At 69.8% G+C, this 19,251-nt stretch overlaps 10 protein-coding genes across 10 annotated transcripts; 5 read left to right on the top strand and 5 right to left on the bottom strand.

Annotated features, from left to right (window-relative positions):
* Positions 1–117: 117 nt before the first annotated feature.
* On the bottom strand, positions 118–888 carry MICPUCDRAFT_57653 (uncharacterized protein; the record flags this gene model as incomplete). The annotated part of the gene is made up of 1 exon (XM_003057881.1): positions 118–888. The coding sequence occupies one exon, from the start codon at positions 886–888 to the stop codon at positions 118–120; it is 771 nt and encodes a 256-aa protein (XP_003057927.1).
* Positions 889–1,124: 236 nt separating this feature from the next.
* On the top strand, positions 1,125–3,740 carry MICPUCDRAFT_57652 (lipin family protein; the record flags this gene model as incomplete). The annotated part of the gene is made up of 1 exon (XM_003058262.1): positions 1,125–3,740. The coding sequence occupies one exon, from the start codon at positions 1,125–1,127 to the stop codon at positions 3,738–3,740; it is 2,616 nt and encodes an 871-aa protein (XP_003058308.1).
* Positions 1,298–2,668, bottom strand: MICPUCDRAFT_47175 (uncharacterized protein; the record flags this gene model as incomplete). The annotated part of the gene is made up of 1 exon (XM_003057880.1): positions 1,298–2,668. The coding sequence occupies exon 1, from the start codon at positions 2,402–2,404 to the stop codon at positions 1,298–1,300; it is 1,107 nt and encodes a 368-aa protein (XP_003057926.1). The 5' UTR covers positions 2,405–2,668.
* Positions 3,741–3,886: 146 nt separating the features above from the next.
* Positions 3,887–9,703, bottom strand: MICPUCDRAFT_57651 (RNA methyltransferase; the record flags this gene model as incomplete). Its single annotated transcript, XM_003057879.1, has 1 exon — positions 3,887–9,703. The coding sequence occupies one exon, from the start codon at positions 9,701–9,703 to the stop codon at positions 3,887–3,889; it is 5,817 nt and encodes a 1,938-aa protein (XP_003057925.1).
* A 399-nt stretch (positions 9,704–10,102) lies between these two features.
* On the top strand, positions 10,103–11,217 carry MICPUCDRAFT_57650 (uncharacterized protein; the record flags this gene model as incomplete). The annotated part of the gene is made up of 2 exons (XM_003058261.1): positions 10,103–10,751; positions 10,811–11,217. The coding sequence occupies 2 exons, from the start codon at positions 10,103–10,105 to the stop codon at positions 11,215–11,217; spliced, it is 1,056 nt and encodes a 351-aa protein (XP_003058307.1).
* Positions 11,218–11,409: 192 nt separating this feature from the next.
* Positions 11,410–12,401, top strand: MICPUCDRAFT_47174 (uncharacterized protein; the record flags this gene model as incomplete). The annotated part of the gene is made up of 2 exons (XM_003058260.1): positions 11,410–11,723; positions 11,844–12,401. 2 exons carry the CDS (start codon positions 11,410–11,412, stop codon positions 12,178–12,180), a joined length of 651 nt encoding a protein of 216 aa, XP_003058306.1. The 3' UTR covers positions 12,181–12,401.
* Positions 12,402–12,681: 280 nt separating this feature from the next.
* On the top strand, positions 12,682–13,376 carry MICPUCDRAFT_47173 (uncharacterized protein). Its single transcript, XM_003058259.1, has one exon. The coding sequence runs from the start codon at positions 12,708–12,710 to the stop codon at positions 13,200–13,202; it is 495 nt and encodes a 164-aa protein (XP_003058305.1). The 5' UTR covers positions 12,682–12,707; the 3' UTR covers positions 13,203–13,376.
* A 33-nt stretch (positions 13,377–13,409) lies between these two features.
* MICPUCDRAFT_57647 (vacuolar iron transporter family) lies at positions 13,410–14,480 on the bottom strand (the record flags this gene model as incomplete). The annotated part of the gene is made up of 2 exons (XM_003057878.1): positions 13,410–13,927; positions 14,091–14,480. 2 exons carry the CDS (start codon positions 14,478–14,480, stop codon positions 13,478–13,480), a joined length of 840 nt encoding a protein of 279 aa, XP_003057924.1. The 3' UTR covers positions 13,410–13,477.
* Positions 14,481–16,332: 1,852 nt separating this feature from the next.
* MICPUCDRAFT_67678 (small conductance mechanosensitive ion channel family) lies at positions 16,333–17,841 on the top strand (the record flags this gene model as incomplete). Its single annotated transcript, XM_003058258.1, has 1 exon — positions 16,333–17,841. One exon carries the CDS (start codon positions 16,333–16,335, stop codon positions 17,785–17,787), a length of 1,455 nt encoding a protein of 484 aa, XP_003058304.1. The 3' UTR covers positions 17,788–17,841.
* Positions 17,842–19,221, bottom strand: MICPUCDRAFT_57645 (uncharacterized protein; the record flags this gene model as incomplete). Its single annotated transcript, XM_003057877.1, has 1 exon — positions 17,842–19,221. The coding sequence occupies one exon, from the start codon at positions 19,219–19,221 to the stop codon at positions 17,842–17,844; it is 1,380 nt and encodes a 459-aa protein (XP_003057923.1).
* Positions 19,222–19,251: the final 30 nt, after the last annotated feature.

Below are 19,251 nucleotides of genomic sequence, written 5' to 3'. Positions count from 1 at the left end.
TGAGGATCCCCTCAATTACAGCGCGAAAGGCAGCAGTGAACCCCTCCCTACTTGAAAACTCTCCACGGGAAAAAAAATGCACACTTCGACGCCGTCGCCTCTCGCGGCGCCTTCAACCTACGCCCCCTCCGTCGAATCCCTCCCGCGTCGTTCGAACCGACAGAGCGCCGCGTCGATCTTCGACGACACCGTCGCCGCGCGAGCGACGGTCTCGACGCACGCCGCGTACGCCCCCGCCGCGCGCGTCAACCCAACGTGCGGCACCCCGCCGTTGAACCACGACGCGGGCGGACGCCGCGGCCGCGTCCGACGCCGCCGCGGGTCGGGGTCGGGGTCGGGGTCGGGGTCGGGTCCATCGCGCGCGAGGGCGTCTGGAGGAGGGGTCGCGGCGGCGGCGGCGACGGCGGCGCCGATACCCGCCGCCGCGCCCGCCGCCGCCGTCGCGCGTCGCCGCAACCCGCCGCCGTCGGGTCCCGCCGCCGCCGCGTCTTTTCGCTTCTTCACCTCGTCGTCCCCCGCGACGCCCTCGTCGTTCCTCGGCGGTCTGTCCACGACCTCGTACTCGCGCGTCGCCGCGGACGCCTGCTTCGCCGCGGCGTCGTCGCCGCCGGCGTCGTCGCCGTCCGCCTCGCGTCTCGTCACGCGCACGCCGACGAGGGCCTCCATGTCTGTCGGGAACGCGAGCGGACCGACCGCGTGATGTCCGAACGGCGAGGCGATCCTCGCCGAGGCGACGTCCATGTTCGCGTCCGACATCGAGGACGCGAGCGAGAGCTTCAGCGCGACGAGCTCTTCGCTCAGCTCGAGGATCTCGAGCAGCTCGGCTTCGGTGCGCTCGCGAGGCGACATCGCGCCGGCGTTGTGATTGATCTCTCCGAGAAACGCCATCCAAAACGTCCGCGAGTGCGGAGAGACGAGTACGATTCGACGTACTCTCGTATGTGCATTCAGTCATGGAGTACGACGGAAAGGGAACAATCTCCGAAAGAATGCCTTCTTCTGGAAGAACGCGAACGCGAGCGCGAACGCGTCGACGGCGGCCGCGGGGGCATTCCTTCGAGCGCTAGCTAGGGATCTCGGCGCCGCGGAGCACCTCGGTGACGCCGAGGCTCCCCGCGGCGGCCATGGAGACCGTACGCTCGGGCTTGCGAATCGTCGGCTCCGTCGCCGCGCACGCCGCCGTCGGCGTCGGCGCCGGGTCCGTCGCCGCGGTGTCCACGGTCCTGCCGTCCACGGGCGGCGCGATCGACCTCATCGCGGTGCGCCAGCCGGACGGGTCGCTGCGATGCTCGCCGTTCTACGTCCGGTTCGGGAAGTACCAAGGCCTCATCCGCGGCCCGGAGAAGGTGGTGACCGTCACCGTGAACGGCGTCCTCACGGACTTCACGATGCGCTTGGGGCGGAACGGCGAGGCGTTCTTCGTCGAGACGACCGAGACCGCGGAGCTCGTCGACGTCGCGCGGCTCGCGGCGTCGCTCGAAGACGGCGGCGCGCAGAGCGCGGACGTGAGCATCTTAGAGGAAGGCGCGACCGACGACGAGCTCTCGGAGGACGACATGAGTAACTTAGAGGGAGAGATCGCGCGCCTGCGGAGGGGCGTCGCGTCGACGTCGCGCGGGAGCTCGGGGGTGAATTCCGACGACGGCCTGGACGCGGGACCGCACCCGTTCCTTCGCACGATCTCGTCCATCTCCCGCGCGGAGCGCGATCTCCTCGCGCGCGCGGACTCGCTCGACCCCGAGGACATCGCGTCCGAGGTGGAGAAGCTCGCGCTGGAGACGGCGAGCGCGCGCGCGAACCGCGGCGACGGCGAGGAGACCGCCGGGGGAGACGAGAAGACCCTCGAGGGGCTGCGAGAGGTAGCCGCGAAGCTCGATCTGGACGCGTCGACGACGGACGCGGACGCGGACGCGGCGGCGCACGGCGGCGGCGGGAGCTCCGGCGACGACACCGCGAAGGAGGTGAGCAAGGAAGGCTCCCCGGACGCGGCGAAGCGCGAGGCGACCGCGGCGGCGGCGACAGCGGCGACGCGAGAGGCGGCGGCGACGGCGGCGCGGGAGCAGCTCGCCGCCGCGGACCCCGCGCCCGGGGGGTGGGGGTGGCTGCACGGCTGGCGCGGGGAGAAGACCCCGACCGCGGCGTCTGCGGCGTCCGCGGAGGTGTCCGCGCGGTCGTCGCCGGCGAAGCCGCCCGCGGACGTCGTCGACGTCGGGTCGATCGAGCGCGGGTACCTCAGCGAAGTGGACGCGGGCGCGGGCGCGGGGAAGGACGTCGAAGGACGCGGCGCGAAAAAAGCCTCAGGCTCCGCGGCGACGGGCGGATCGCTGTTGCGAGCGCGGAGGAACACGACGAACTCGTCCACGGAGACCGTGCCTCTGTTCGTGTCCGTGCCTTCCGTGCCCATGGGCGCGGCGCGCGTGGACCGGACGGACTCGCTGCGCTCGTCCGGGGAGGTGGACGCGATGGACGACGCGACGACGTCGATGGCGGCGGCGACGTTGTCGCTGCTCGGCGGCGGCGCGAACGGCGGCGCGGTGATTCCTCACCTCGAGCTTTCCCTGTGCGGCGGCGACCTCGGGGCTTTCGACGAGCACCGCGTGGAGTTGCACGCGTTCGTCGCGGACCCGAGCGCGTTCGCGACGCACCCCGCGCTGCTCGTGAGGCCGGCGCGGCCGCGCGGCGCGCCGCCGGCGCCGCCGCTGCCGTGGGCGGCGGCGGCGCCGCATCTCCTCGGGCACCTCGCGTTCGGGACGCCGCTCCCGGGGTCGTGGTTCAACACACCCGGGGGGGCGATGAAGTACGCGTCCGTCCCGGGGTCGCCGATCGCGGCGAGGCGTTCGTTCAGCGCGGGCGGATCGCCGCTGCGCGCGCCGTCGAGCGCGGCGGCGGCGGACGTGACGCGCGCGGCGAGGGGGAAGACGTTGAAACGACCGAAACGGAAACTCCGGAAGAGCATCACGCTGAACAGCGATCAGGTGTCCGCGCTCGGTCTGCGACCGGGGAAGAACGTCATCGCGTTCTCGTTCCAGTCCCGCGTCTGGGGCCGTCAAGAGGTGCAAGCGCACGCGTACTTGTGGGACTGGAACGCGAAAGTCGTCGTGTCCGACGTGGACGGGACAATCACGAAATCGGACGTGTTGGGCCACCTCGCGCCTATGGTCGGCAAGGACTGGAACCACGCCGGCGTCGCGACGCTGTACAACAACATCAAAGATAACGGCTACCAGCTCATGTTTTTATCCTCCCGGGCGATATCGCAGAGCAAAAACACGCGGCAGTACCTCGAGAAGCTCACGCAAGACGGCGAGACGTTGACGCAAGGGCCGGTGATGCTGGCGCCGGACCCGCTGTCCACAGCGCTGTACCGCGAGGTGGTCGTCAGGCGCCCGCAGGAGTTCAAGATGCGATGCCTTCGCACGATCCGCGACTTGTTTCCCCCGGAGTGGAATCCGTTCTACGCCGGGTTCGGGAACCGGGAGACGGACACGGTGTCGTACGCGAGCGTCGGGGTGCCGCCCGGGAGGAATTTCACGATCAACCCAAAGTCCGAGGTTGTCGCGGAGGTCACGAAGATGACGAAGCGGTACACGCTCGCGGGGATCAACGAACTCGTGGACGAGATGTTTCCCGCGGTCGAGGAGAGCGTGGACATCAATGTTCCCGCGGAGTGCGACCAGTTCGGGGATTGTCAGTTTTGGAAGAAGGACATCCCGGAGATCGACCTGGACGACTTGCCGTGAATTTTTTTATTTTTTACCGACGACGAGAGCCCGACGAAGTCGCGGCGTATTCATCGTGCCTACTAGCTATCACAACTTGAAAACTAAAAACAACTTAGTCTACAACTACTACGCGCGCGCATCGCATCGCATCGCATCACATCGCATCACGCGTGCTGCGCCGCGTACGCGTGAATCGCGATCGACGCGCTGACGTGCACGTTCAGGCTCCGGATCAGCCCGACTTGTTTGATGACCACGCACTCGTCCAGGAGCGACAGCAGATCCGCGTCGACGCCTTCTCTCTCGCGGCCGAGCACCAACGCGGTCTTCTTCGGGAACTGAAACGTCTCGAGCGCGACCGCGCCTCGCGTTTGCTCGAGTCCGATCAGCGCGTACCCTTCCCTCGCGAGCGCGCATAAGTACGACGCGAGCCTGCGCGCGGGGACCTCGCGGACGGGCAAGTGTTTTTCCGCCGTCACGGAGATTTGCGTAAACTCCGGGCGCGTCGTCGCCTTCTTGTCGCGCATCACGAGCGCCTCCGCGCCCATGACTTCGCACGTCCGCGCGAGCCCGGCGAGGTTTGGGATGCGGTCCAAGAGCGACGCGACGACGACGAGTCCGGGCGGGCGCGTCCGCGGCGCGGACGCCGCGGCGGCGTTCGCGGCGGCGACGTCCGACGCGTCCATCTCCGCGGCAAACGCGTCCAACGCGGTGGGCGCGTCGTCGTCCACATCTCTTCCCAGCGGCTCCATCTTCTTCTGGAGCGACGTCGTAGACGTCGCCGTCGCCGTCGTCGTCGCCGCCGCCGCCGCCGCCGCCGCCGCCGCCGCGTCCGCGTCGACGCCGGAGACGGTGCCGTCGGGGTGTAACACCCCCGTGCCCGTGACGGGCGTCGAGCAGTCGTGTCCGTTTCGCATCGCGTCCTCCCAGAGCGCCGCGTCCACGGCGTCGCGCTCGCGCCTGAGCTCGACGCGGCACGCTTTCAAGAACGCGTCCACCTTGTCGAGGACGCTCGCGGGCGCGCCTTCGAACCCGATCTGATCGGGCGCGGGCTCGTCGCCGTCGCCGTCGCCGTCGCCGCCGCCGTCGCGGCCGCCGCCGCCGCCGCCGTTTTCGCGTTCGCCCGCCTCGGGTTCGAAATTTTCAAAATCCAACGCCCCCGACAGCAACGACGCGGGGTCCACGGCGACGTCCTTCGTGAACAACGGCCCGCACGCGGCGCGAACTTTCACCATCTCGTCCCTCGACTTCAACACCGAGTGTATCGCACCGAGGAGGTCGACCTCTCTCTCGTCCACCTCGCTCGTGTACTCGTCTTTGTAGTACTGCCGGCTCCACGGCTGCGCGAGCCACTCGTCTTTGATCCCCAGCTGTTTCAACGCGCGGAGGAGATCCTTCTTCGGGATGAACCCGTCCGGGTGCGCGTCCGTCTCGGGCAGGTGCCAGTCCGGGTCGTCGTCCTCCTCCTCCTCCTTCTTCCCGGCGGGCTCGTTTATCTTCCCCTCCGCTCTCGCGGCGTCGGCTTTCTCGACGTCGACGCCGCCGAACGCCGCGGCGCCGAAGGCTTCCACGACGTCGTGCGCGGCGACTTGCGCGAAGACGCGCAGCATGTGATTCTGCGCGAGCGCCCACGGCGTGATCGCGACGAGCGCCCGGCGATGCCACGCGTCCCTCTCGATCATCTCCCGCGGCGACCGCAAGACGAACGACGCGGTGACGACGATCCACGACGCCGCCGCCGCGGCTTTGACGTGCGGATCGCGCAACGCGGGGAGCGCGACGACGTCGATGACGCCCGGATGCGCGACGGCGGCGCGCGTGAAGAACACCTCGGCGTAGTATCGCACCCCGGGCATGTTGTGATGCGCGACCGCTTTCGGCGCGGCCGCGAGGAGGAGCGCGCCGAGTTCGCCGCCCGTCCCGGTGAACGGTTCGCCGAGCGCGGGCGACGCCGCGCAGAGAACCTGCCACGCGCGAATTTTCCTTCGATGCGTGAGCGATCCGCGGCGGTACGTCTCCTTGCACAGATCCGCGTCGCCGCCGCTCACGGCGGCGAGGCCGACTCTCAGGATCGCCTCCGCGGCTCTTCTCGCGTGCCACGCGTACCGCTCCTGCGGCGACTCCGATATCTTGATCGGGACGTCCTTATCGATCCCCTCCTTTACGTGATCGTATTCCTTCGGGTTTTCGAAATACGCGCTCGGTCGCCACCCTTTCGGCGGGCGCTGCCGCGCCAACGCGTGCGCGAGCGACAGCACCGCGACTCTCGACGCGACGTGCGACGCCGGGTCGTCGAGCCACCTCGTCAGTGCCGCGGCGTCGTCCTCCGCGGTGGCGGGGGCGTCGCTTCCGCTTCCAGACCCAGGTCTCCGTCGCGACGCCACCGCGGCGCGTTCCACCAGGGTGAGACCGTGATCGCCCGCGAGCGCGAGCGCGAAGAGCTCCTTCGCGTACGCGCACGCGAACCGCGGCGAACCCAACAGACGCGCGCACAGCGCGTGCGCGACGACGCGCGACACGCGACTCCCGCCGCGCTCGTTCGCGATCGCGGTCGCTCGACGCACGAACCACAGGATCGCGCCGACGTTCTCCGCGCTCGCGTCCGGGGGCGACTCGTGCGCGAGGTGCAAATCGTCGCGTTCGAAGAGCCGCGGGTGAAGAATCGCGGCGACGGCGGCGGCCCACGCCGGCGCGTTCTTCCGAAGCTTCGACGACTTCACCGCCGCGTGCGCCGCGCGCACGACGCACGCGCCGAGCGCCGCGGTCTCGCTCGTGTTCCTATCCGACGTGTCCACGAACAAGTGGAACTCGTCCCCGAGCCGCGGGCCCGTCGGCGGCGCGGCTTCGCCCCGCGCCGCGCGAATCGCGCGCATCGTCGCCGCCGCGGACGCCTCCGTCGCGCGGCCGTACCCCAACAGCGCGCCGACGACGCGCAGCGACGCGAGCGCGTGCGTCGCGCTGGCGCGCTCGAGGTCCACGACCGCCACCGCGAGCGCGTTCGGGATCGTGACGTCGAGAAGCTCGTCGCGCTCCGCGCGTAACGCCTCCGGCGTGGACGTTACTTTCCTCTCGAGCGGAATCGCGAGCAACGCGTGCGTCGCCGTCCACGCGCGCGCGACGGCGCTCGCCACCGCGCGACGCAGCGCGTCCGGGTCCGCCTTCGCGCGCTTCGCGTCCGGATCGATGAACGCGTTGGCGGGGCGCTCGATCAACCGCTTCACGTGATCGGCGAGCGCGATCGCGACGCCCTTCAACGCGCGGTTCACGAGCTCCGTCGTCTGCGCGTGCGCGACGTCGTCGACGACGCCGGCGCGGAGCACCGCGTTGAGACCCCGCGCGGACGACGCGAGCGCCTCGAACGTGGACTCGAATCGCGCGACGACGTCCACGCTGTCGTCCACGTCCACCGCGTTTTCGTCGTTCTGTATCTGCCGCCACGGCAGCCGCCGCGCGGGGACGGTCGCGCAGTTGATCACCAGGCGCCAGTTGATCGCGTCTGGTGATCCGCGCGTCGCGTCGACGTCTCGCCGCTCGCCGACCCTCCGCCAGCGACACACCGCCTCCAAGAGCGCGACGCCGCCGCACGCGCGACGCATCGCCACCGGGTACGACGGATGCAACAGCGTGTCCGTCGCGGACACCGCGAGCCCCGGCAGGACGTCCACGATCCGCATCGTGCCGTAGGACGTCTCCTCGGACTCGACGTGTTTGAACAGAAGCATCTCGCGAAGCGCGTCGGCGAGCCGCGCGTCGTCGGGCGTCGACGCGGAGCGCGCGAAGAGCGCCTTGAGGAGCGAGTGCACGCGCTCGACGCGCCACGTCTTGTGATCGGCGTCGACGAGGAGCGTCGTCGCGCCGCACGGGTGGGTCGGGTCCGGCCCGGGCGGCGGCTCGTTGTGTTTGAACAAGCCCTCGTACACCGCGCGCGTCAGCGGCGTCAGGTCCAGCGTCGACGCGGCGTCGTCGTCGTCGTCGGCGCCCCCGCCGCCGAGGAGGAGCGAAAACATGAGTGCGATCTCCCTCGCGGCTTTCTCCGCGTCCTCGTGCACGTCCGGCTCCACGAACCGCGGCATGGAGACGACGTGCGGCGAGCGTGGGCCGTCGATGAACGCCTTCCACGTCGGGAAGAAGTCCGGGATCAGCGACGGCGCGATGGAGCGGACCCACCGCGAAACGCGCGCGCGCGCGTCGTCTTCGACGTCGCCTTTGTCCTTTTCGCCGCCGTCCGCCGCCGCCGCCGCCGCCGCGGGCTTCGTCAGCGGTTCGCTCGGCATCGCCGCGAGGAAGTCGCGGACCGCCCGCAGCGACGCGGCGCCGCCGACGCTCCTCACGGACGCGATCAACGTCGCCGCCCGCGTCACCCGAGCGACGCCGCGCCGCTGCCAGTGCGCCTGTCGCTTCGCGGCGATCGCGGCGGCGACGACGCGGAGCGACGACACGCACCCGTCCGTCGTCTCCGCGGGGCGTCGTCTCGCGACGCCCACGCCTCGCGCGGCAGCCTCCTCCGCCGCCTCCGCGACAGCCTCGACGACGCGCGCGCCGGCGTCGATTCCCGCGAGGGTGACGAGCCCGCGCGCGCACGCGTCCGCGACCGCGCGAAGAGATCGCGCGGCGGCGTCGAACGCGTCCGGCGCGGCGGAAAAAGCGGCGACGCGCGCGCGCGTCACCTCGGCGACTTTCGCCCCGATCCGCCCGCCGCTCGCGAGCGCCATCGCGCTCGGTATCAACACCTCGTGCGTGAACGCGTCCGTGAGCGCTCCCGCGCGCGCCGCGCTCCACTCGCGGTCGCAGAACGCCTCGAGCGTGGACGCGCGAACCGCGGGGTTGGGATGCCGCAGTCCTCGCGTCCACGCGGCTTGGACGTACCGATACTCCACCGGCGGCGTTGGCGGCGGCGGCGGCGGCGACGACGACGACGCGTCGCCCGCGCGCGGATGCAGCGCGCTCAGGTGCGCCCACGCCGCCTCGACGAGGTGCGCGGCGTAGTCCTCGAGCGCGGAGTACATCGCGACGAACGAGACGTGCGCGTCGCCGCCGCCGTCGCCGACGCGGTGCGACAACGCCGCCATCGCGCCCTTCCTCTCGCCGACGTCGTCGCTCGCGAGCCCCGCGGCGATGGCGTCCACGAGCGCGTCGTCGTCGTCGTCGTTCGATCCGGACCCTCCCGCGGCGGTCGTCGTCATCGCGGCGCCGCGAGGACCCAACGCGTAGTCGCGTCCCCGCGGCGTCGCGAGCGTCGCCCACCCCGCCGCGCGTCTCGCCGCGCTCGCGTCCGGGGCGATCATCGCTCGCGCCGCGCGCGCCACGGTCAAGCGCGCCGTCTCCTCGCGTCCGAGCGCGCCCGCGCATCGCGTCGCCGCGGGAAGAAGCGCGTCGAGGAGGACGCGGCGGAGCCCCGCGGGCGCCGCGGGCGTCGCGTCGAGCGTCGCCGAGACGAGCCGTTCGCCGACGCGGAGGACGCATTCGCGGTCGGTCGCGTCGTCGGCGTCGTCGTCGTCCGCCGCCGCGAGGTCCACGGCGAGGTCCAAGAGCGCGGCCGCGAGCGCGACGCCGACGTCGTCGCGCGGCGCGAGGAGGGAGCCGCCGCCGGCGGCGGATCCGCCGGATCCGCCGCCGTCGAATCGAAGGATCGACGAGCCGCCGACGCTCCTCACCAGCGCGCCGTGCACGGTGTCCCACCGCGCGCGCATCCCTCTCAGCGCGTCGACGAGCTCCTGGATGACCTGGTACCGCGTCGGCGCCGTGCTCGGGTGTCCGTCTCCGCGCAGGAGCGGCATCCACGTCGCGTCCACGAGCGCCTCCGCGGAGATGGGATCCCACCACGGCGACGTCGAGCGTGCGGCGGTCGCGAGGAGCAGCGCGAAGCGCGCGTCCTCCTCCGAGCGCGCGGCGAGGTCGCCGCCTTTCACGAGCTCGACGCTCGCGGCGAGAATCTCTGGGATCATCCCCGCGGAGGGGGTCGGGTACGCGAGCGCGACCATGCCGTCGCGCCCGGCGACGTCGGACGACTGCGGTCGGCGCGGCGGCGGATCGGAAAATCAGACGATGGATGGACGCGTCGTGAGGAGGACGGCGCGGCGCGGGGGGAGGGGCGGGGAGGATACGAGCGCGCGCGACGCGTCGCACCAGCTCGGAGGACGCGCGGGCGAACGCGCGCAGCGCGCGTATGCCCGCCGGCGAAGCCATACGTAGCGCCCTGTCGCGGCGGCGGCGTGCGAGTCGACAGTGCCTCGGCGCCGTTTCTCGGTGGGTGCGAACACGAACAACGACTCGAGCGAGTGAAAGCGGTGGCTTCTCGCGCGCACACGACGACGACGACGCGCCCCCGCCCGCGCGCGCGCCGCCGCCCTCGCCGCGAAAGCCGCGCGCGATCGCGTCGCATGGGCTCGCTCCTTTTCGGATGGGATACCCCCCACGATCCGCCTCGCCCGGGGTCCAGGGTCCCGCAGGGTGCGGCGCCGACCCCGTCGCGCTCGAGCGTCGTCGACGCGCCGCCGCACAGCTGTGCGCGACCGGGCTACGTCAAGTGCGAGGCCGCGAGGATCGACCGCCTCGCGCGCGGCGAGACGGCGACCGCCGCCGAAACGCGCGCGACGGAGGATGAGGACGAGGAGACCGCGACGGAGGCGATGCTGCGAGACGTGCGCCTGGCGGCGTGGCACCGCATCCTCGGCGACGCGCGGACGCGCGCGGGGGAGGAAGAACCGCGCGCGAGCGCGGAACCCCGCGCGACGTCGACGTCGCCGCCGCGCGTGGACGACGCCGCGCTCGCGGGCGTCGCCGCGGCGACGAACGTCCACGACGGGAACGTTCGCGCGATGGACGCGCTGACGCTCGTGAACGCGTCGAGCGCGGCGCGCGCGAGCGAGCCGAAGGTGCGCGTGTCGCTCACCGTGGTGGTGGAACGCGCGGCGCCCCGCCGGCGCCGCCGTCGCCGCCGTCGTCGCCGTCTAGCGGCCGGGAGATCTTCTGGGACGCGCTCGCGAGCCGCAGGGTGCCGCCGCGGCGCGACGATCGCGATCAGCCGCGGTGCGTATGTTTCATCCCGTCCCCGCAACGACGACGCGCGGGGGGGTTGAGACCGATAGCGATATCGCCGCCGCGGTCGCCGCCGCCGCCGCCGCCGCCGCCGCCGCCGCCAAAGTCCTCCGAACGCGTCCAAGTATCCCTCCAAGTCGTCGACGCGCGCGACTCGAAAGCCTCCGTCGCGGCCCGAGGCGCGTTCGTGCGCGTCGTCAACGAAGTCATTCGACGCGCGCGCGTCAAGGAGCGCGAGGAGCGCGACGCGACCGACGACGACCGTGCGCACTGGTGGCGGGGGACGCGGAGCGCGCTTCTGAACGCGCCGCCGTCGACGGCGCGCGACGGCGGTCGAGGGCCGGAGCGGTGGGGGGGGGGGGGCGGGTTCACGCCGCAGTTCATGCAGGACACGACGTTGCGGTGGGACGGGGAGGAGGAGGAGGAGGAGGAGAAACGCGCGGACGCCGCGGCGTGAGGACGCGACGACGAGGAGGACGACGAAGACGGACGAGAGCGCGGGAGCGATGAAAAACGCACAGCAAGACTGGACGAATCCGACGCGACGCCCCACGCAAATCGCCCCCGCCACGCCATTTCTAGGGCTGCACGTCACGGAGACTTGAAATAACACACACACAACGCCAGCCGATGTCAGCGCACTCCCACCATGCGCGCGTGCGTCAGCAACGTCCACCTGTTCCACCCCCGGCGGGTGAAAACCCCCAAGCGCGGCGCCCTCGCGGGCCCGCGCGCGTCCACGACGTGGTCCCTCGACGGCGTCGGCTGCGCCGGCGCGCGAAGCGGCGACGAGCGGCTCGTCCGTCGACCGCCCCCCGAAGCGAGTCGTTGCCCGCTCCGACCGATCGACGTCTCGTCTCTCTGCGACTCCCACCACGGTCGATTCGCGATGCAAGACGTCGTGTTCGAGCAAGACGGCGGGAACTTGTTCGTGTACGCCATGAAGACGCCGGACACCGACGAGTGCGTCTCGCGCGCGGATATCGACGCGACCGCGCCCGCGCGCCCCGTCGCGGAGCTGACTCGGATTCGATCTTTTTTTTTTCACTCAACAACCCCCTGACCTCCTCCCCTTCAAAACAGCCTCTCCGGCGCGACGAAGCAGTGGGCGAAGAACCTCGCCCCGATGGAGCGCATGCCGATGGTAAAGCTCTTCCTGTTCCTCGTCTCCGTGCAGGAGTTCTGGAGCACGATCACGTCGCAGATTCGCGCGGTGACGGTCGGCGACGCGCCTCGCGCCGCGGAGCCCGTGGCGTTGCACCGCACGCCGTCGAGCGAGCCGACGCGCTCGAGCGGCGGCCTTCTCGTCGACGGGCGCGAGATTCCCGCGTTCCAGAGGTGGCTCTTGCGACCGGGCGCGGTGCTTAACCTCGGCGGGGACGAGTTCGAGGTGCACCGAAGCGTCCACGCGCACGCGTGAGAGGCGGCGGGGAGATATAAGATACGAAGGTAGGTCGGAGCGCGCGGATAAAAAAGCGCGAGGTCGTCGCGAGCGATCGTTTTGGTTTTCTTTCGGCGCGGCGCGGGGCGGGTTCGCGCGTCCGCCCGCATGGCGGCGTCGCGCGTCGGCGCGTGAAGTACGTGTAAGTTAGCCCTAGATAAGACGAGGGCGTTGTAACATTAAGTTCGTCGTTTGTACCTGTAACATCGAGCGCGTCGCGAGCTGTCCGTCGGGGAAAAAGCGCCCCTTTCGCGCGAAAAAAGCCGCGTCGGATGAGAGATTCGCACACGTCAGCAAAAGCAAAAATATCTGCTTTTTCGTTCGACGCGCTCCATTCCAACGCGCGCCTCCGCGACTCGCACGCGATCCTCGCTCACGCTCTCCGCGCCCTCGCCGGTGCTTCCGGTCCTCCTCAACCTCCACCGCCTCCCGTTCCCTCTCGCGGAACGTAAAGCAAGAACCTCTCGCGCGCCGCTTCGAACGAATCGCGTATCGTATTTTCCGTCATGAACGCCATCGTCACTTCGGCAACCTCGGCGCTGTCCTCGCGACAGATCAACACGATCCACCTGAAGCGCGTCGCGCGGCCGCGCGCCCCGATGAACGTCGCGACGCGCGCGATGACGTCGTGGAAGCTCGACGGCGTCGGGTGCGCGGCGTCGCGAGGCGGCAACGGCGCGCGCCTCTCGGGCGCGTCGAATCAAAATTGCCCGACGCACGCGATCGACGTGTCCACGCTCTGCGCTTCGCACGAGGGAAGGTTCGAGATGGCGCACGCGATGTTCGAACAAGAAGGCGACGCGCTGTATCTGTACAGCACGAAAGCGTCGGAACACTCCACGAAGGACGAAGGAGGAGGCTTCGTCTCGGACGAGCTGTTCGTCGACGGCCGCCCCGCGCCGGCGTCGAGCTGGAGCAAGATCAAGTTGAAGCCGGGACAGATCGTGAACATCGCGGGCGTGGAGTTCCAGCTGTACCGCAACGTCCACGCGCACGCGTGATCGACGAAGGAGTGAGACGAAGAAGAAAGAAAGAAGAGCGAAAGAAGAACAAGGCGATGTACGAGATTTCAGTCTGTTTGTTGTATTTCAAGTGTGTAAGACCACGTAAGACGCGCGACCGCGGCGGTCGTGCGAGCGCAAAAAATGTAATAAAAAGTGTGTAAAAAGTACGGAAAGTACGAGGTCGTGATAGATACGGTGGGCGGGAATATGAATAGGAATATATAGAATAGCGAGCTAGCGGCGGCCGAGCGACACAATCACGCGGCGCGTCGTCACAGCGCGCTGGAGATCCCCCAGGACACGAGGTACGCCGCCGTCGCCGCGATGGACCCGTTTAACAACATCAACGCCGCCGACCGCGTCGTGCTCTGGTTTGTGAACTTCGCCTTCGCGGCGCCGAGCGCGAGCATCATCAGCGCGGTGAGAACGCACGCGGCGATGAAGTTCGCGTCCGCGCTCGCGCCAGTGACCCCCGCGAGGACGTACGACGTCAGCGGGACGAACCCGAAGCAGACGAACGCGAGAAACGTGACCAAGCCGTTCTTCGCCGGCGATTCGCCGTCGTCGGGGGGCATCAACCCCAACTCCTCGACCATCATGACGTCCAGGAAAAAGTTTGGGTACTTCGCCATGACGTCGATCACGTTCTCCGCGTCCGCTTCCGTCATCCCGCGCGCGACGTACAGCTCGACCATCTCCCGTTTCTCGCCCTCGGGGTAGTTCTGCGCGAGCGGAGGGAGAAGGGAGGAGAGGAGAGCGGCGAACGTCAGTCGGTCAGCCGTCGACGGCGACGGCGACGGCGACGACGCGACGCGACGCGTCTCGTGGGGTACCGCGGGGGGGACGCCGACGGACGAGTTTAATCGAGCGCGGCGCGAGACGCACGTCGAGTTCCCACTTCTCGCGCTTGTGCTCCGCGCGGGTGTACTCGAACTCCGCCTTGGACGAGAGGTAGTCTCCGAATCCCATGGAGAGCCCGTCCGCGACGAGGTTCGCGAACCCCATCAAGAGGATGACGTCGCTCCCGAGCGACCCTCCCACGGACGCGGCGACGACCGCGAACGTCGTGATGATCCCGTCCAGACCGCCGAAGACTAACGACTTGACGTACTTCCCGCTCGCGCCCGCGTGCGCCTCCGCGGAGCCGTGCGCTTTCTTCGCGTCGTGCGCTACCCTGCTCAGGTCGACGTCGAGGGCGTCGTACGCGACCCTCGCGGCGTTCAGGTCGCGCCCGGGGCCGGAGCCCCTCTGACGGACCTCGCTCGCGCTCGCCATGACGCGCGCGAGGGTGTGCGGCGCGCGCGCGACGGCGCGCTCGCGAGATCCGCGCGCGTCGGCGGTTCGGCACCCCGACGACTGACTTTTAGGAGCGGGTGGAATGTTCATCGGTCAGTTGAAAGGGGAAGCGGTCAAATTTTGAAACCGTTGATACCGATAAACGATGGTTTGAAAAAGAAACGCACCGCCTCCACCGCACCGCGAGTGACAGTTGTTCGTTTCGACGCGTCCAACGCTGACTCACGCGTTTTCACGCGTTTCGCGCGCGCCGCGCAGAGCGACCCGCGCGGCCGCGATGGCGTCCACGGCGCGCCACGACGACGTCAAGCTCTGGCTCGGGCACGCGGACGCGAAACCAAGTAACGGCAGCGGGTGGCACACCCCGCGCGTGCCGTCGTACCCCGACGTGCTCGCGGAAGAGAAACCGGCGCCGCCGCCGACATCGTCGGCACCGAATGTTAAAATAACGAACCACGACGACGCGAACGACGACCGACGCGACGACGCGAACGACGTCGACTCGGACGCGTCCGACGACGACGACGACGACGCGTACTGCGCGGGCGCGCGAGACGTCGCGTCCATCGCCGCGCGATGGGTTCTGCATCGCGCGGACCTCATCGTCGGCGCGGTCGTCGGCGCGGTCGCGGTGTGGCTGTACGAATCCGCCGACGCGGACGATTCCGATAACACGTGGCGGTGGGTGATGTTCGCCTCGTGCGTGATCCTCGGGATGTTCATCGCGCGGCACGTCGTCAAGGCGTCGATATGGACGTTAGACAGAGTGCGCAGGAGCACGGTGAGGAAGACGTCGGACGGCGGGCGAACGGACGAGAGGTGGCGGAGCGTGATTTACTTCCTCCACGCGACGCGGCGGCACTCGAAACACTTCCTCTTCGTCGTCGGCGTGACGATCGCGTGGGCGACGCTCATCGAGCCGATACCGTCCATCAGGGACACGGTGTACTCGGACGTCGTGCGAGGTCTCGCCTGCGCGTGCGTCGTCTTCGCGTTCCGGTTAGGGCACAAGATGCTGCTGAAGTATCTCACGTCGCGTCTGCACTCGTCCACGTTTTGGGAGCAGCTGCACAGCACGGTGCGGCACGAGTCCATACTGAAGAAGCTCGCGGGGCCGCCGATACGGCCGCGACCGCGCGCGCGGGTGAAGCCGAAAGCGTCGTGGACGCTCGTGAAGGGCTTCGCCGCGACCAAGGGGAGGTTCGGCTCCTCGAACAAGCTGTCCGGCATGGCGTCCATAGCGCTCGCGGCGAAGGCGGCGCTGTCGCCGAAGAGAGGGCACCGGCGCGGCGGCGGCCACGGTGGCCAGGGCGGGAAGAACGGCCAGGACTCCCCGAACTGGGGGTCGCGGGACGACAGCGACGGCGACGGGCTCGGGACGAGTCTGAACGCGACCGCCGCGAGCACGCCGAGGGAAGGCGCGCGACACCAGCCCCGGACGCTCTCGGCGCCGCGTCCGCCGCCTCCGACGTTCGACGGCGGCGGCCGCGGCGGCGCGCCACCTCCGCACGCGCACGCGCACTTCGCGGACGAGAACCCTCAGCCGCCGCCGCCCGCGAGCGACGCGCGATTGGGGAGGCACTCGCCCGAGCCGAGGGACGACCAGCTCGGCGGGCAGGTCCCGGCGCCGGTCCCCGGTCCCGGGTCGATCACGGACGACGACGCGTCGTCGCTGTCCGACGGCGGGTACGACGCGCCCATAAGCGCCGCCGCCGCCGCCGCCGCGGTCGGGAGCACAGAGCAGGCCGTCGACGCGTCGAAGGTGTCCTTGTCCGTCATCAACGCCGCGGTGAGGCACGTGAAACGAGGACGGCTGTCGCTGCCTTTCCGCATGACCACGCGCGCGGTGAACTCGCTGCACGGCCGCAAGGGGGGGAGCAGAGGCTCGAAAGGCAGAGGGCTTCGCGGCGGCGCGTCGCGGTCGAACGTGCGGCCGACCAGCGGCGCCGGCGGCGGCGTCCTGGGCGCGGACTCCCCCACAGAGCGAGAAGCGGACGAGGCCGCGCGCATGATGTTCACGCACCTGCGAAGAGCGGGCCAGCCGTTCGTGACCCCGGACGCGGTGGGCGATTTCATCGAGGCGGACCAGGTCAAAGAAGCGTTCGATCTCATCGGCGGCGGCGAGTCCGGGGTCGCCGCGCTCGCGGAGAGCAACATCGCGAGCGCGCTGAGGAAGATATACACGGAACGCGAGACGTTCGGGAAGACGTTGTCGGACACGTCGAACCTCGTGAAAAACGTCGGCGTGATGATCGGGTTCGTGATTTACTCCGTCGCGATGTTCGTCTCCCTGGCCATATACCAGGTGGACATCGCGTCGCTGTGGCTCGTCATCTCTAGCGTTCTCGTCGCGTGCGCGTTCGTGTTCGGCACGACCGCGAGCACGATGTTCCGGACGCTCGTGATGATATTCGTGACGAATCCGTTCACGGTCGGGGACTGGATTCGACTCGGCGACGACACGACGGCGTGGAGAGTGCGAGAGCTCGGCTTGAACTTCTTCGACGTCGTAAACTTCTGGGGCGAGGTCATCTTCGTGCCCGCGTCGACGGTGTTAGAGAGCAAGGTTTTCAACCTCTCGCGGTCGCCGCCGCTGTGGATGCGGACGCTTCTCACCGTGGACATCGGCATCCACGCCGCGGACGTGGATTACATCGAGAAGGTCATGTCCACGCACATCGACAGCGACGTCGTCAACTACACCCCGGGGTCGTTCGAGATCTTCTGCCGCGAGATACAAGACCCGCTCAAGGTGCAGCTCGTGATGTTCTATCAGCTCGCGTTCAACGCGAGCGAGTTCACGAAGAAGCTCAAGGCGAACAACCGGTTCCTGCTCGTGCTTCAACGCGCGCTCATGGACGGCCCGAGCTTCACGTTCGCCGGGACGGACGGGCAAATTTTCAAAGCCGAGGCGCTCAAGTCGGAGGAAATCGACCGACCGCATCGGTCCGACGCGGGGAAGAGCGTCCTCGGCGGCGGCGGCGGCGGCAGCGGCGACGGCGGCGCGCGCGGCTCGAGCCTCGAGCGCGTCGGCGAGAGCGAGATCCCGACGAGAGCGGCGGCCGGGAGCGACGCCGCGGGGGGCGAAGACGAAAGCGGAAACGAAAACGTAAACGACGCCTCGCGCCCGCTCGGGATTCGGAAACGGCACTCGCGGACGGCGCGGTTCCGCATCCCGGGGCGGATTCGTCACTACAGCGGGATGCTTCGCGACATGAAGCACGAGGTGCACTTCGACGCGACCGAGCCCGCGAGCGACGGGATCGACGGGAAGAAAACGTCGTGACGACGACGCGCGCGCTCTACTGCACCTAATTTCTATCGCAACCGCGTCTACGAATCACAACCGCGTGCACGTGAGGTCCAAATCGTCCGGGGCGACCCTCCCGAGCCACCCCGCGAGCGCCCGCTTCGCGACGACCGGCTCCGGTGCGAGCAGCTCGTACATCGAACACAAGTTCGTCGCGAGCGACTCCTTCTGCGCGTTCGCGGTGACGTCCGTCGTCATCGCGCGCTCTAAAACCTTCACCCCGCCCGCGAGGTCGCCGACGTACACGTGCGCCACCGCGAGGTTATTCGCCGCGTTCGGGTCCCTCGGCGAAACGCGCAGCGCGTCTTCGAAGTGCTTCTTCCCCGTCGCGTACTCCTTCGTCGCGAACGCGAGCAGCCCCGCGTCGATGGCTCTCTGCGCGCGCGTGTAGTCGTACCCGTCGTCGTCGTCGCGCGGCTCATCATCCGGTCCCGCCGCCGCCGCCGCCGCGTCGAAGCACATCCGCGCGCCGTCGACGTCGCCCAAGTGCAGATGCACGCGGCCGGCGAGGGAGAGGACGACGGCGCGCTCCGCGGTGGACGCGCACCGCCGCGCGAGCCAGTCCAACCGCGCGAGCGCCGCGAGGTGGTCCTTCGCGCCGAGGTGGAGGTTCACCGCGGCGTGCAGCGCGCAGTCTCGTCGACGCGACCACCGCGTTTTTTCATCTTCGTCCGCGGCGGCGTTCGCCTCGCGCGAGCAGCGCTCCGCGAGCGCGTAGTGCGCGTCCAGGGACTCGCTCATCCTCCCCAACAGCCGCGGCAGGTCCGCGCGGATCAACCGCAGCGCGAACGGCGTCGCGCAGCTCCCGTCCGCGTTCGTGTTGTACCTCGGGTCGTCCAAGTCCCCGAGCGCGCGCATCTCTTCGCTCGCCGCCGCGTGCGATCGAAGCTTCACCAGCGACGCGATCTGGTACGTCTTCGCCGCGAGCCACTGCGGCGAGCCCGCGCCCGGGGAGCTCCCCGGGGTGAGCAGGAAGTGCTTCGTCTTGTCCAGGACGAGCCGCCACGCGCCCTGACGCGCGAGCGCGTGCGTCGCGACGAGGTCCCCCGGACGCACCGACGACGGCGGGATCGGCGTGAACGTCATCGCGCCGGGCGCGCGCTCGAACACCGCGGAGGGTCGCCACGCCGGGGGCGGCGGGGGCGGCGCGGGCGGACGCGCGGGAGGCGGCGCGGGCGCGGGCGCGGGCGCGGCGTGGGGCGGCGCCGACGCCGCGGCGTCATGATGATGAGGAGGAGGGAACGCCGGCGGGGGAGGAGGAGGACCCGCGCGCGTCGGGGGAGGACCCATCGGCGGTGGCGCCGCCGCCGCCGCCGCGGTCGGCGGCGGAGGGCCCATCGGCGGAGGATCCACCGGGACCGGCTCGCGAGGCGGGGGGGCGCCAGCCCCGGGAGGGGGCGCGCCGTCCATCGCGGCGCGTGCGGACTGAGTCGACGCGCG

Source organism: Micromonas pusilla, assembly GCF_000151265.4.
Source record: "Micromonas pusilla CCMP1545 genomic scaffold MICPUCscaffold_4, whole genome shotgun sequence".
Classification (NCBI taxonomy): Eukaryota; Viridiplantae; Chlorophyta; class Mamiellophyceae; order Mamiellales; family Mamiellaceae; genus Micromonas; species Micromonas pusilla.
This window is presented reverse-complemented; position numbering and strand designations above follow the sequence as displayed.